This window comes from Triticum dicoccoides, chromosome 1A (assembly GCF_002162155.2).
Source record: "Triticum dicoccoides isolate Atlit2015 ecotype Zavitan chromosome 1A, WEW_v2.0, whole genome shotgun sequence".
NCBI classification, from domain to species: Eukaryota; Viridiplantae; Streptophyta; class Magnoliopsida; order Poales; family Poaceae; genus Triticum; species Triticum dicoccoides.
The window spans coordinates 569,279,495-569,295,398 of NC_041380.1; the positions used below are offsets into that span (position 1 = coordinate 569,279,495).

At 50.8% G+C, this 15,904-nt stretch overlaps 2 protein-coding genes across 2 annotated transcripts; one reads left to right on the top strand and one right to left on the bottom strand.

The window, feature by feature from the left end:
- The first annotated feature begins 798 nt into the window (after window positions 1-798).
- LOC119291281 (MACPF domain-containing protein NSL1-like) lies at window positions 799-3,079 on the top strand. The gene is made up of 2 exons (XM_037570019.1): window positions 799-1,913; window positions 1,998-3,079. The coding sequence occupies exons 1-2, from the start codon at window positions 941-943 to the stop codon at window positions 2,879-2,881; spliced, it is 1,857 nt and encodes a 618-aa protein (XP_037425916.1). The 5' UTR covers window positions 799-940; the 3' UTR covers window positions 2,882-3,079.
- LOC119291291 lies at window positions 3,055-9,573 on the bottom strand. Its single transcript, XM_037570029.1, has 17 exons — window positions 9,319-9,573; window positions 8,745-8,808; window positions 8,414-8,522; window positions 8,137-8,199; window positions 7,376-7,476; window positions 7,211-7,277; window positions 7,040-7,108; window positions 6,581-6,742; window positions 5,836-5,909; window positions 5,645-5,742; window positions 4,857-4,964; window positions 4,618-4,715; window positions 4,391-4,531; window positions 4,254-4,301; window positions 4,005-4,119; window positions 3,492-3,589; window positions 3,055-3,410 (listed from the first exon to the last, which is right to left on the bottom strand). The coding sequence occupies exons 1-17, from the start codon at window positions 9,395-9,397 to the stop codon at window positions 3,318-3,320; spliced, it is 1,587 nt and encodes a 528-aa protein (XP_037425926.1). The 5' UTR covers window positions 9,398-9,573; the 3' UTR covers window positions 3,055-3,317.
- Window positions 9,574-15,904: the final 6,331 nt, after the last annotated feature.

A 15,904-nucleotide genomic window follows, 5' to 3' on the forward strand; every position in this document is an offset into this window, starting at 1 on the left:
GACAATTTTTGTTGGCCAAAGAAAGCAAATTTAGTTGGCAAGCATAACTAAAATTGCGAGACGATACAAATTACCATAAAATCATTCGATTTGCTATCCCCCAGCGAGCATTATAATTTAGGTTATGCGAATTATTCATATTTTACTGTTTTGGTTGCTCGATCCGATATCCAAGGGAAAACCTCAGCTGCCTAAATCGTAGCTGACCAAGACCGGCAAGGCCGAAGAAAGAATATTAGGAGAAGGGGAAATGGGGGAAGCAAACGAAAGTGGTTCTAATCCCGAGCTCATATGAGCTTGGGTGAACAGTAAAATCAAGAAATCCAAAATTCTTTTTGTGTGAAACATTGATAAATGATTTAATAGCTTATAAAATTTCAACACCAGATGACATCCGTGAAATATCTGACAAAAAACAAAATCAATGACATTCATGAAACGTTGATATATTTTTTTCCTGTTCATCTGAGCTCGTATCCGAACAGCCGTGTCCGGAAGCAAACACGTTTAAGACCAGAAGACTTGGATTCTTGTATCCGGTGACCGGTGAAGTATGACAGTGTTGATTGATTTTCTACTCGCGTCTGTTGACCGCTCCCCCGCGCCGTCTCCCTCCCGGAAAGATCTTCATTCCTTCCGCGCCGAAAACGACGGCGAGCCACCCCGAGACCGCGTCAGCCCGCTCCCCCCACCCGCCCGTCACTCTGCCCAAGCGTCCCGGCCGGCGCCTTGACTCCACGCCCGCCGTCGCCATCGCCCCCGCAGCTGTTGCTCGCTCTCTCCCACTCCCACACCACGACACGGCGACCGTCCTGCCCGGACACCGACGCCACGGCCCCTCTCCCCCTCCTCTCTGACCCCTTCTCCACAAAGCACAGCTTATAATGCGCGCTCGGCGGAGCCGAGGAGCTTAACTGGCTTCTGGTGGAGTGGAGCGGGGATGATGATGGACCTGGGCGCCGCGCGCGCGACGCCGCCGTCGGCGCAGGAGGCGGCCGAGGCCGCCGTGCGCGCGGTCGGCTGCGGCTACGACCTCGCCGACGACCTCCGCCTCTTCCGCGCCAAGAACCGCCTGCTCGACCTCGGCGGCGGCGGCGGCGAGCGGGACCTGTGCCTGCCGGGCGGGGCCGTGGTGGCCGGCGTGCCACCGGGGGTCGTCGCCGACAAGGGCGAGCGCGCGCGGTTCCGCTCCGACGTGCTCTCCTTCACGCAGATGGCGGAGCACGTCAACCAGTCGCTGTCGCTCACGGGCAAGATCCCCTCGGGCCCCTTCAACGCCATGTTCGACTACCGCGGCTGCTGGCACCGGGACGCCGCCGCCACGCGCAGCCTCTGCTTCGACGCCCGCCTCGTCGAGCTCTACGCCGTCGAGGCCCCCCGCGGCGCGCGCCTCGCCCTCCGCGACCACGTCGCCCGCGACGTCCCGACCTCCTGGGACCCCCCGGCGCTCGCCGCCTTCATCGACACGCACGGCACCCACGTCGTCGTCGGCGTCAGGATGGGGGGCAAGGACGTCGTCTGCGTCAAGCAGCTCAGGGGCTCCGCCCTCGAGCCGCGGGACGTGCAGGCCCGCCTCAAGAAGCTCGCCGACGCCACCTTCTCCCAGTCCCTGGACCGACGGCAGAGCTCCGCCGGCGCCAAGAGCCGTGGGTCGTCGTCGCGGAGACCTCCCGGCCCCGGCTCCGCTGCCTGGCGCGCCTTCAGGTCGCCGGTCATCCACAACAAGGACGACGTCGTCGGCATCCATGTCAGGCGAGGGGGCGTCGACGACGGGCAGGGCCACGACGAGTGGCTCACCACCATCGCCGCCTCGCCGGACGTCATATCCATGGCCTTCGTGCCCATCACCTCCCTGCTCACCGGCGTCCCCGGCCGCGGCTTCCTCAACCACGCCGTCAATCTCTACCTCAGATGTACGATAATATCTTCTCAACCTGTGTCTGTGTGTCTGACTCTGACCATCTAACCATTAATTTGTTTGGCTGTGGGATCATCAGACAAGCCGCCGATAGAGGAGCTGGAGCAGTTCCTGGAGTTCCAGGTGCCGCGGCAGTGGGCGCCGGAGTTCGGCGAGCTCCCGCTGGCCCTCGGCCCGCAGAGGAAGAAGAAGAAGGACAGCCTGCCGTCGCTCCAGTTCACGCTCATGGGGCCCAAGCTCCGGGTCAACACGGCCAAGGTGGACTCCGGGGGCCGGCCGGTGACGGGCATCCGGCTGTTCCTGGAGGGCAAGAAGAACAGCCGGCTGGGCGTGCACCTGCAGCACCTGTCGGCGACGCCGCGCGCGGTCCCCATCGTCGTCGGCGAGGCGGTCACCACCGCCGTCGGGGACGCCGTGAACGAGCGCGCCTACTTCGAGCCCGTGAGGTCGTCGCTGCTGACGCACGCGTGCACGGCGCCGGTGCAGCACAACGGCGCGCGCATCGACGACTGCGCGGCCGTGGTGACCGCGGCCTGGCTCGAGGTGCGCGAGGCATGCCTGAAGAAGGTGCTCTTCCTACGTCTCGGCTTCTCCGGCGTGGCGCGGACCAAGATACGGCGGTCGGAGTGGGACGGCCCGCTCGCCACGACCCGCAAGTCGGGCTCGCTGTCGGCGATGCTCAGCGCGGCGCTGTCCGGCACCGCCGCCGTGCCGCCGCAGGGGGAGCCGATGGAGGGGAAGGTGGAGGTGAACTCGGCCGTGTTCCCCAAGGGCCCGCCGGTGCCGCTGCCCGTGCAGAAGATGGCAAAGTACATCGACACGACGGAGGTGAAGAGGGGCCCCGACGACCTGCCGGGGTACTGGGTGGTCACCGGCGCCAAGCTCTGCGTGGAAGGCGGCAAGGTGGCGCTCAAGGCCAAGTACTCGCTGCTCATCTCGGCGCCAGAGGACGACGAGGTTTGAACCAGTTGTGCATATCGTGTACAGACTACAGAGTGCGCACATACATCAAAGAGGTAGTACAGACTAGTACAGTAGATTAGAGAGTGCTTGTCAATTCTTGTAAATCAGGACCAGTTAGAGCTGCGACTGCGAGCCTCTGAAAAGAGATGTTGAAATTTGTCCAAAGTAGAAAATAGAAACTACTACACATTTTAAGCATATTTCCCTGCCGAAGATGTCGTCCGTTTTAACTTCCACTGGTAACTGTAATTGTAAGATGGAATGGCATGAACCAGCATCCACCGAATTATATCAGAAAACCCAACAGAACTGAACCTCTGATCTCATCATCCTCGTCACACAAGTTCAGGTAAGAAGATACACAGTTGCACCTAATGTACATGCATCGAGCACAGAGGGTGCTCGGTTTCTCGGACGAAGAACTCGAAAGGCCACCTTAAAACCTCTCCATGGTACCGACCACCGGCTGTGCCTCCACACGCTGCCTCTTCTCGGAAAGATAGGGACCCCTTCTGACCGCCTCATTCAGCTGCACCAAGAGGCATTTGTTTCCTCACTCAACAGTCACGCTTCAAACGACAACCAGCGGATGCAAGAACCAGGGACATACCTTTCCAATGAGTTCAGAAAGGCTCGGTTCATGAAGAAGGTGCGACGATGACAAGGCCTTGTTGATTGCCACGCAGCAAGCGTACCGTGCCTCCATGCCTATGATAGTATAACGAACCAATGTCATCATCAGAACAGTTGGTTCAGTAAACAGAATATCGCATGTTCATGACTGGATTAGCAGCAAAGAACAGCTCCAGCGTATTGCCAAGAGCCAATGATGCTACGAGGTCAGAAGGCAGTTGGACACTTGGACGTGCACTAAACTTCAGAGCAAACATTTGGATCGAGGGAAGTTAAGTGGGCACATTATGTGTACGCATTACATCACCAGCAGCGAACTCCGAATCAATTATGATAGATGGTATTCAAATGCTAAAAGGAACATTGCAGCAGTGCAGCACACTAACTTTGGCAGGGAACAAATCTTCTTTGAAGTGACAGATATATGCTTTTATAAGAAATGACATGTCTATAGTTACTGCATTTAGTAGTAGAAGTACTAAGTCCTTACCAAGTTTTGTTGTCTCCATTTTTGGATCTGTAACAATTCCGATTATCTCTGGCTTTGAGCAAACTTCCCTTAGGCACCATTCTCGGACAACCAGTCCTGACAGTACTCTATAACCCTGCAAACATTCAATGCGATGCAATCAGTATAATGAGTATAGTCAATGTGATCACTCAAACAAGACATAACTCAGCAACAGATGAAAAGAATATATCAGCAACAAGTAGACTTTAACAGGCAGGAATTGCTTACAGCAATCCGAACGTCTGGATCTTGTTGTAGAATTGATAGAAGAAGAGCCTGCCAAAAAATTAAAGAAAAATCACTATAAAGGCTAATTATAACATTCAGTGAGAAAGATAAAACTAGACAAATTGTGTTGCACTAACTGAAGGAGTTAATTTTGGACTGTTTGATGCGGCACTGTAGACTAAGCGCTTCAGGCACTCTTCTGCTTGATGATCATCCAGTTTCATCTGGTCCTCTTGTCGATCAACACCACATATGCTTCCAAAGGCATGTAAAGCGGCCTGAAAGTTTCACAGCGTCACTCTTAAGAGGAATAGTCTCTGGAGACTTTCAAGTGACTTACAGAGTTAGTAGTAGACGAACTTACCAGCTGTTTACCTCTGCCCTGCCTATCAAAGGACATTTCTACCACATGTCTAGCAATTTTTGGTGGATCAGAGAGCAACAAGTATGCTCCTTGAGTTGCTATTTCACCAACGGAGCCAGACAAACAAAGAGTAGGTCAGATAGTGAAATGAAGTATTATGGTTAATGAGACCACTCCCAAACAGATGCAGGTTTAAGTACAGCAGAAAGTTATAAGAAAGAAATAGAAACATAACTTACTTGTACCAATTAGTCCTAAGGTCTCCAACGCGCTCTCAATTTCATCAGTATTTTGACTTTCCTCCGTCCTCAATATTTTGTCTATGGCCAAGAGCAGATTCGTAACACCTAACATGGAGAAATCTCGATTAACATATCAATCTAGTACCTTTTTTTTTACAGAATCCCACCAAAGATACCCTCAGTCTCTCACGCTAACAATACCTAGATGCATATAAATGTTCTGATTTAAGGTCCCAGCAACAACCCAACAAATGGGTTATCAGAATTTAGCATAAAAGTTGAGCTCCCAATCATTTTTTTAATGAAGAAGCTATTCTTGAATTATTAATGAAGGAATACACTTCCATTTAGCAGAGAATGATATGCAGAAAGAAAATGTAGAGGAAAACGTACTAGAAATCAGAATTTAGCATTAAAAAGCTGTGTTCAAAATCATGTTTTTTTGGTTAAGGGGCTGTTCTGAATTATTAACGTCAGAATACACTTCCATTTAGCAGAGAATGATACGCAGAGAGGACAACGCACAAGAAATCAGAATTTAGCATAGAAGCTATGTTCAGAATCAAGTTTTTTTAGTGAAGGGGCTGTTCTTGAATTATTAATGTATCAACACCTTTCTCTTTAGCAGAGTACGATACGAAGAAACGAAGTGTAGAGGAGAACACACTGTAGAACATATAATGATCAATAATGCAAACAATTAAAAAGATCAACAATATAAGTAAAAATATTTAGCAGGGCTGATAGACTGAAGGTGTAGTAGCTGCAAGACAAGTCATGCTTACAAGATTTTTCTATAGTCATAAAAGCATCAGCTGAAGAAAGAAGCCTCCCACTGATCAATGATGCCCTTGACCGTACAATAGAAACAGCTGAGGGATCGCTACACAAGGACCAAAAATAAACAACATAAATTGGCTGAAAAACGCAAAAGGAAAAACACAAATATGGACTTATGGAGGCAAGAGCTGAGTACTTGATCACATCAGTTATGTGTTGAAGCAAACTGGTCTTTAACAAGAACATATTGCTGTGAGGGTGCTCCGCAAGCTGCAAAACAAGTAAAGACATAATTAGCTAAAATGTATAGTTTATCTCAGAAATTCTATGATCTTGCATTCTTAGATCTCTATCATCAACAATTACATAACAAAAACCTTGTGATCATTACGTATTTACTGTCATTTGATAAGTAATAAAATTCGTTTACATAGCATGTGATGAACAACAAATACTAGTGTGAGTTTAGGCAAATGAAGTGACAAAGGAAAAAGCGCAAAATATTTGGTTTCAATGGTATAATATAGTAAAAAGATCTCCTAGCAAACATAGATGGCTGAAGCTGATTGTGGACTCAAAGTGGCACAAAGTTAGACTTCCTCCATTTAAAGAAATTGCACGATCTTCAAAAGACCCTCCTAACAAACATAGATTAAAGAGGCAATCAATGGTGGACTTGAAGTGACAAAGAATTAGACTCTCTTTACCTATAGTAGCTGGTTTGTCAAGCTTGGCTTGTTTGGGGTTTCTTTCTTTTAATTATGTTATGTTTTCGTTTTAATCAACATAATTATGCAGCAGAAATGGAGAATCCACCCCATTCTTACAGAAACCAGGCTAACAGATAAATGCATCCTTCTCTCAGGAAAAGAGGGATGCATGAATAAGGTGATAACAAGGGAAACCTGAGAAGGCAATCCAGGTAAGACATATAATATTACCTCATAGAGGACCTCTAATGCACTCAGGGTTTTAAGCATATCTTTTCTATCTTTTATCTCGTCCTCAAATAAGCTGAGAAGGTTTGAGTCACGAATTGCAGTAGCAGTACAACTTGATGCACCAAAGAGCTTAGCTATCAAAGATAGAATGCGAATCCGTGCCTGCAAAGAAGAGGAACATGAACAACACCTTGAGCAGGTTTAACAGAAGTACAGAACCATACTCATAGCATCTAGTACAACATAAATAACAATTCCTCTGTATTACACTAGATAGCTACAACTTTGCATCTCAACACGTGTAAGTAATCTGCCAGTATTAGCAAAAGAGCTCATTGATAAACTACTTTAGACATTACTAAATGTAGGCTTGTAGTTGTAGGCTGCCATTGGCCTAGAAGGTCATGTATCGATTGTTTCACAAATTGACCTAATAACGGTGGCTTTTGGATACCATACCATTGAGGATGACTGGGCTGCCACTTTGTTGAGTTGCAATCCTTGACCATCTGGTGGAAATATGATATCCTGAAAGCAAAAGCAAAAATAAAAATAAAAATATTAGCATCTGCTATCCATATTGAGAGGGAGATTCGCTCAACATTTATGAAAAAAGAATATAATACTCACGGTCCCTGTAGGAATTTCTGCTAGACGCTTTATGGCATCCAAAACAATTGCTGAGATCTCTTCGTCTCTACAGAAAGCAAACATAATTAATAGTAAGTAAAATACAACCATAATGCATGTCATGGGACATGACTTGTCAGATGTAGTTTGTGATAATAAGGATACCCCTCAATCAAGCAGTTGATCAGAAGAGGGTACAGATTGTGCTGTACAAATGTGTCCACGGCAACAGCAATATCTCCAGCCTTGTCAAGAAGATGAACCACCTGGTATAGAACTTGAAAGTGAGGGTCCGGACTCTGGAGACATTGGCTGAGAAAGGATTTACAGAAGATATTCTTTGCAAGACGATGTTAAAAAGTATGTGAATGGTTATTTTGGACAAATAAGAAGGATCATGCATGAAATGGATTTGCAGGAGTTGGTGAAGCACATCAGTGTTCTGTTTGTACACAAATTTCACTCTGTTTGCTGCCATATTAGAGAGTAGAAGGCAAAGGAGTTAAAAACCAGCTTAAACTTGTACTTTTTTTCTCAAACATGCATTGAAATCTGTTTCATTTGTATTCAAGGAGAATACCACAAGGCACACAGTACACGGCCAAGACCAAAACCAACTACCTGCTGCTATACAAAAAGGCAAAAACAGAGCAAAAAAACAGACAAGTAAGCTAAATCAGGAGGCCAAGTGTGCTTAAAGAGTTAAACCTTGAAAGGTACACAGCTAACATTTCAACATTGATTGGGATTGTGCTTTACACACTTACCATCTCAAGATCACAAATGCATGACATGAAATACTATTTCTGATTACAAGAACCAATTGGTGCCAAATTTTCTAAATGACCTAAATGATTACAGTAAACAAAGCAAGGAAACCATATCCACAGAAAGCATCTGCTAGAGAAATATAATCAGATACATACTGCTTTGCAGGCCAATTGTCTGATACTATTTGAGTTTGTGAGCAACCCAGCTTGAATAAATTCCTGAAAGAATCAATTGACAATTCAACATTTTCGACAATCAAACGAGCGCATAATGCATAATGCACAAAAGAGCATACGATACATCAACATGTTGATCATTTTGTAAGATACTTAATAAATCGTAACTGCGCTGGTCAAGGCAAGAGGTTTAGGTGGCCATGTCTAAATAAATAAATAAACCGCCGGAGAGGCAGAGACGGTAGGGTACACATACACCATAGCTTGGCAGAAGCGATGCTCCATATCTGGATGAAAATACTTTGTCCAAGCACGCTGCAACAGTTTCAACCGTCTCAGGTACGTCTGCCTGGCTCTGCAATACACTAGCGGACCAAGAAGAAGAATTAAAACGGCAATCACAATAGTCCACATAAATGCCAGTCAAAGCATACATTCTTCGTGGCATTTGCTGTAAACAAGAGATGCATTGGTACGACTAGAACAGGACAAGGCTGTAATGTGAGAGAGATGCAGCCTACAAACAAACATTGGTAGAGAAAATTACATGAACCTGAAACATTTAGAGGAGGGGGAACAAAACTTACCCTAGCAGCTTAGGCAGAGGGAATTGTTCCAGGAACTGCCTCACTGTGTCCTCACCATGCGTCCCTAGAATATAAAAGACAGGGTACGATGATAGGTCAGCACCCACCAACAAATCAACTACCTGATGCCTTCTCTAAATGCAACTAGTGCGATCCACCACCTGGATTCACAAACGCATCCCCTTCGATTTGTTGGGAGAAGGGGATTAAACCCCAACATCGGAGATGGGAAAATAAGCACACACGCAGCTACACTAGAATTCCAGCGAACCACGGAATAATACAAACCCCAAGGCGCTGAACCAGCGAGGCTGTATTGGGGCGCACGATCCTCACTGGGAACACGGCCGCGACCAAATCGTTCGACTGTGGGGACAAACCAGGATCCCCCTCCAGGCTCGAGCCCTACCGCCGAGATCGTATTTCCTCGCTCTCCCCGTCGCCAGACGTAGGTAGGCGAGCAGGGGATTGGCCCCGCGCCTCGGCGAGGAGCGGCGCGGCGGAAATGACCCGAGCAGCCGGACCCGATGCGGCGGGGAAAGGTGTGATAGAAGGGGGAGGCGTCGCGCCGAACCTGGGTAGGAGGCGAAGTCGGCCGCCGCACGGAGCAGCGCGTCCAGCTCGCCGGTATCCATCTCCGCCGGGGGATCCATCTGGTGCTGCTGCTGCTTCTCGCCGCCGCGGGCTCGCTCTGGGTTTTGATTTCGGCTTTTGGGGGGGCAAGGTGGGGAGAGGGAGAGGGATTTGGCTTGGGAACGAAGTTGAACGCCGCCCACCGGCGCTGGACTGGAGAAGTGATGCGTGCCGTGCCTTCCCCGTGCGCGTGCCGCGTGCCCCTCCTTGTTCCGGGGCAGATGGGGACGGGGGCCCCGGCGCTGCCGACCTCGCTGGGACGGGTCTATCCGCAAACCGTGCGTGATCCCCGCCGTGCTCGTGTCCCACCGCCGTGAGACTCGAGAGGCTACACCAAGAGCAACTTCAACGCGCCCACCTAAACAGTCTGTGCACGTGTCCATTTGACTTGAAACGAACACAAATATCAGTCCAACGGAACGATGCAAACGGACCAGCGTCTGCTTTTTTGTTCGCGCGACCCATTCAGCCTAAATTTGGGCCGCATTTGCTTCGGCGCGGACAGGCGCCACGCTCGCCCTTGTCCTCTCCTGACCCGCCAGTCAGGGGCACATTGGTCATTCCCCTTTCCTCCCATCAAGAGCCGGCACACCCGGCCGCCCAGTTCCGGTGCCCAGGCTGAACGTACCCACATACCTCCCCCAGTAGCATTGCCACCCCCCGATGGCCCCATACTCCGGCGTTTGGTGCATCGTTTTACCCGCCTTCACAACACCCCGACGTCGACGCCACCACCCCCTTGCCTCCCCTACCGGCACCACACAAGCGCGGCTACCTCGCTCGTCGGACGCTTCCACGTCGACAGGCCTGCTACTTGGCCTCAGAGAGACACGAGGCTCTTCACCGACCGGCTTCTTCCACCACGCCGGCAAGGTGTTCGACGGGTCGCCCCGCAAGGTACAAATGGACTCTAGTGACGAGTACCTTTTCCACAATTTCATTTGCGATTCGGATGATTCTTCATCCAATGACGAGGAGATTGTGGCTGCTGCTTTGGTCACCCATGACCACGTTACTAGGCAGAGGCCGATATTCGGGGGCACGTCCCGGGGCATACTGTTGAATCGCAATAAAGAGAGCGGCCATTGCCTACTAGGCAGGACTACTTCGAGTCCCCTAACCCGCTCTTCAAACACCACATATTCCAGCACCGTTTCCGGATGGCTAGACATGTGTTCAACCGTATCCGGGAGGGGGTGGTGGCATACGATAACTATTGTGATTGCAAGGAGGATGCCCTGGGAAAGATTGGCTTATCCTCTTATTAGAAATGCACCACAGCTATTCGGATGCTTCCATATGGAGTACCCGGTGATCTCATTGATGAGTATGTCCGAATGAGCGAGTCCACGTGCCTAGACTCCATGTATAAGTTCTACAAGGTTGTGGTAGCAGTGTTTGGCCCGGAGTACTTGAGGGAGCCAACTGCTGCAGACACAATCCTGTTGTTGGCGATCAATGCGAGTAGGGCCTTTCCGAGGATGCTTGGTAGCATAGATTGTATGCACTGGGAGTGGAAGAACCGCCCTTCTGCTCGGTAGAGGCAGTGTATGGGCCATGTCAAAGATTGCACTATCATACTTGAGGCCGTGACTTCACAAGACATCTGGATTTGGCACTCTTTCTTCGGCATGGCCGGATCTCACAAGGACATCAACGTGCTTCAGTGCTCTCGTGTGTTTGCAAGGCTTACAGAAGGCAATTGCCCAGATGTCAATAATGAGATCAGTGCCCACCACTACAATAAAGGATACTACCTAACAGACGATATCTATTCTCAATGGACTACTCTTGTGAAGACAATCCCCAATCCTGTAAGAGAGATGAAAGCACAAGTGCTCCCTGGGTGATTTTGGTAATTAATGTCAACATATCTCTTGTTGGACTAATACTTTTATCTAGTATATTTCAGAAAGTTCAACAAAGGCGTGGCATGGACAAGAGGATGTGGAACCTCTTCAAGAAGCTAAGGACAAGGATTGGCAAAAGCTCAAGACTCTACATTTTCATTTTAGTGATCCAAGATCACATTGAGTCCATAGGAAAGTCAATACTATTAAAAGAGGATGAGGTGCTTGAGGGAGTCCTGGATTAGGGGGTGTCCGGATGGCCGGACTATACCTTCAGCCGGACTCCTGGACTGTGAAGATACAAGATTGAAGACTCCGTCCCGTGTCCGAAAGGGACTTTCCTTGGCGTGGAAGGCAAGCTTGGCGATACGGATATGAAGATCTCCTACCATAGTAACCGACTTTGTGTAACCCTAACCCTCTCCAATGTCCATATAAACCGGGGGGTTTTAGTCCGTAGGACAACATACACATCAACAATCATACCATAGGCTAGCTTCTAGGGTTTAGCCTCTCCGATCTCGTGGTAGATCTACTCTTGTACTACCCATATCATCAATATTAATCAAGCAGGACGTAGGGTTTTACCTCCATCGAGAGGGCCCGAACCTGGGTAAAACTTCGTGTCCCTTGCCTCCTGTTACCATCCGGCCTAGACGCACAGTTCGGGACCCCCTACCCGAGATCCGCCGGTTTTGACACTGATATTGGTGCTTTCATTGAGAGTTCCTCTGTGTCGTCGCCGTCAGGCTCGATGGCTCCTACGATCATCAATAGCGATGCAGTCCAGGGTGAGACCTTCCTCCCCGGACAGATCTTCGTCTTCGGCGGCTTCGCACTGCGGGCCGATTCGCTCGGCCGTCTGGAGCAGATCGAAAGCTATGCCCCTGGCCGTCAGGTCAGATTTGGAAGTTTAAACTACATGGCTGACATTCGCGGGGACTTGATCTTCGACGGATTTGAGCCACTGTCGAGCGCGTCGCACTATCACGACGAGCATGATCTAGCTCTGCCGCCGAACAGTGCCCTGGAGGCCGCACCCGCATCAGCTCCGACCCTCAATTCGGAGCCAACTGCGCCGATCGAGGATGGGCGGTCGGACGCCACCCCGGGGGCTGCGACCCCAACGACGATTGAGCCGAACACGGGCCCCGTACTCTGCGAGACTCGTGACTCCAAGGAGCCGGACTCCTCTCCGGACTCCGAACCCTCCGTGCCCCTGCCGATCGAATCCGATTGGGCACCGATCATGGAGTTCACTGCCGCGGACATCTTTCAGCACTCGCCTTTCGGCGATATCCTGAAGTCACTGAAGTCTCTCTCTTTATCAGGAGAGCCCTGGCCGGACTACGGTCAGCAAGGTTGGGGTACGGACGATGAAGAAATTCAAAGCCCACCCACCACCCACTTTGTAGCCACTGTCGACGACTTAACCGACATGCTCGACTTCGACTCCGAAGACATCAACGGTATGGACGCCGATGAAGGAGATGATGAAGAACCAGTGCCTACTAGGCCCTGGAAAGCCACCTCGTCATATGACATATACATGGTGGACACCCCAAAAGAGGGAGATGGCGATGGGACAGCGGAGGATGACCCCTCCAAGAAACAGCCTAAGTGCCAGCGTCAGCGGCGCCGCTCAAAATCCCGCCAAAACAAATACGGTGATTCCAACACGGGAGATAATAATACTTCGGAAAGCGCCGAAGAAAACCCCCTCCAGCAAGATTTAGCACAGGAGGATCGAGAAACCAGCCCTCATGAGAGAGCGGCAGACAAAGAGGTCGAGGACGATAATTACATGCCTCCCTCCGAAGACGAGGCAAGCCTCGACGACGACGAATTCGTCGTGCTAGAGGATCCCGTCGAGCAAGAGCGTTTTCAACGCAGGCTTATGGCCACGGCAAGAAGCCTCAAGAAAAAATAGCAACAACTTAGAGCTGATCAAGATTTGCTAGTCGACAGATGGACTGAAGTCCTTGCGGCCGAAGAGCATAAACTCGAACGCCCCTCCAAGAGCTACCCAAAGCGCAGGTTGCTACCCCGATTAGAGGAGGAAGCATTTGATGCGGCCGACCGGCCACCTCGTGGCCGCGACAGAGAGGCCTCTCGGCCCTCCACTCAAGCCACACCCCGTACCAAGGCACGAGAATATGCGCCGGACTTACGAGACATGTTGGAGGACAAGGCAAGGCAAACAAGATCGATCTATGGATCGCGTGGGCGCCCCACGGCTCGAGACGGTAACCGTCACGCCGACCACAAATTCGGCAGTGCCGAACACAGTAGACAAGGCTCATTGGAGCTACGTCATGATATAGCCCAGTACAGAGGCGCCGCACACCCACTATGCTTTACAGACGAAATAATGGATCATCAAATCCCCGAGGGTTTCAAACCCGTAAACATCGAATCATATGATGGCACAACAGATCCTGCGGTATGGATCGAGGATTATCTCCTTCATGGCCCGCGGCGATGATTTCCACGCCATCAAATACCTCCCACTCAAGCTTACAGGACCAGCTCGGCATTGGCTTAACAGCTTGCCAACAGGATCAATCAGTTGTTGGGAGGACCTGGAAGCTGCATTCCTCGACAATTTCCAGGGCACTTATGTGCGACCCCCAGACGCCGATGACCTAAGTCACGTAATTCAGCAGCCAGAGGAATCGGCCAGGCAATTCTGGACACGGTTCCTAACAAAGAAAAATCAAATAGTTGACTATCCGGACGCTGAGGCCCTAGCAGCCTTCAAGCACAATATCCGTGACGAGTGGCTGGCCCGACACCTTGGACAGGAAAAGCGAAATCTATGACAGCACTCACGACACTCATGACCCGCTTTTGCGCGGGAGAAGACAACTGGCTTGCTCGTAGCAACAATATGACCAAGAACCCTGGTAATTCGGACACCAGAGACAGTAGTGGCAGGTCGCGTCGCAACAAGCAGAAGCGCCACATTAATAGCGACAGCGCTGAGGATACGGCAGTTAATGCCGGATTCAGAGGCTCTAAATCCGGTCAGCGGAAAAAGCCATTCAAAAGGAATCCTAGGGGCCCGTCCAGTTTGGACCGAATACTCGACCGCTTGTGCCAGATACATGGCACCCCTGAAAAGCCGGCCAATCACACCAACAGGGATTGTTGGGTGTTCAAGCAGGCAGGCAAGTTAAATGCCGAAAATGAAGACAAGGGGCTGCATAGCGATGACGACGAGGAGCCCCGGCCGCCGAACAATAGTGGACAGAAGGGTTTTCCCCCATAAGTGCGGACGGTGAACATGATATACGCAACCCACATCCCCAAAAGGGAGCGGAAGCACGCGTTAAGGGACGTATACGCGGTAGAGCCAGTCGCCCCAAAGTTCAACCCATGGTCCTCCTGCCCGATCACCTTTGATCGAAGGGACCATCCCACTAGCATCCGTCATGGTGGATTCGCCGCATTGGTTTTAGACCCAATTATTGGCGGATTTCATCTCACTAGAGTCCTTATGGACGGCGACAACAGCCTAAACCTGCTTTACCAGGATACAGTGCAGAAAATGGGCATAGATCCCTCGAGGATTAAGCCCACCAAAACGACCTTTAAAGGCGTAATACCAGGTGTAGAGGCCAACTGTACAGGCTCAGGCACACTTGAAGTGGTCTTCGGATCTCCGGATAATTTCCGAAGCGAGGAGCTAATCTTCGACATAGTCCCGTTTCGCAGTGGCTATCACGCACTGCTCGGGCAAACTGCATTCGCTAAGTTCAATGCGGGACCACACTACGCATACCTTAAGCTCAAGATGCCCGGCCCTCGAGGAGTAATTACGGTCAATGGAAACACCGAACGCTCCCTCTGAACGGAGGAGCACACGGCGGCCCTTGCAGCGGAAGTACAAAGCAGCCTCTCCAGGCAGTTCTCCAGTCCGGCCACTAAACGACCGGACACCGTCAAGCGCGCCCGGAGTAACCTACAACAAGACCGCCTGGCACGATCCGAGCAGGCGTAGCAATGCGGCCCCAACCCCAACCCTCGCAAAAAAGGCGACGCCAGTACTTCCCGTACATAACTACACTCTAGAGATACCATGGGTACAGGGGGAGGGGCACCATCACGTGTTGGAAATATGGGAGCATGTGGAGACATCGTGGAGCATGTGGGAGCCAACATGGGTATCCAGATCCCGCTGTTGGTTATTGACCGGAGAGTCGTCTCGGTCATGTCTGCATGTCTCCCGAACCCGTAGGGTCTACACACTTAAGGTTCGGTGACGCTAGGGTTGTTAGGAAGACTTGTATGTGATTACCGAATGTTGTTCGGAGTCCCGGATGAGATCCCGGACATCACGAGGAGTTCCGGAATGGTCCGGAGGTGAAGATTTATATGTAGGAAGTTGTCATACGGTCACCGGAAAGGTTCGGGGGCATATCGGTATTGTACCGGGGCCACCGGGAGGGGCCACCTCTCTCGGAGGGCCTAATGGGCTGTAGAGGAAAGGGAACCAGCCCTACATGGGCTGGCCGCATCCCCCCTTGGGCCCATGCGCCTAGGGTTGGGGGGGAAACCCTAAAGGGGGTGCCCCCCTTGCTTGGGGGGCAAGCCCCCTCCCCTTGGCCGCCGCCCCCCCTCTAGATCTCATCTAGAGAGGGCCGGCCCCCTTCCTCCTTCCCCTATAAATAGAGG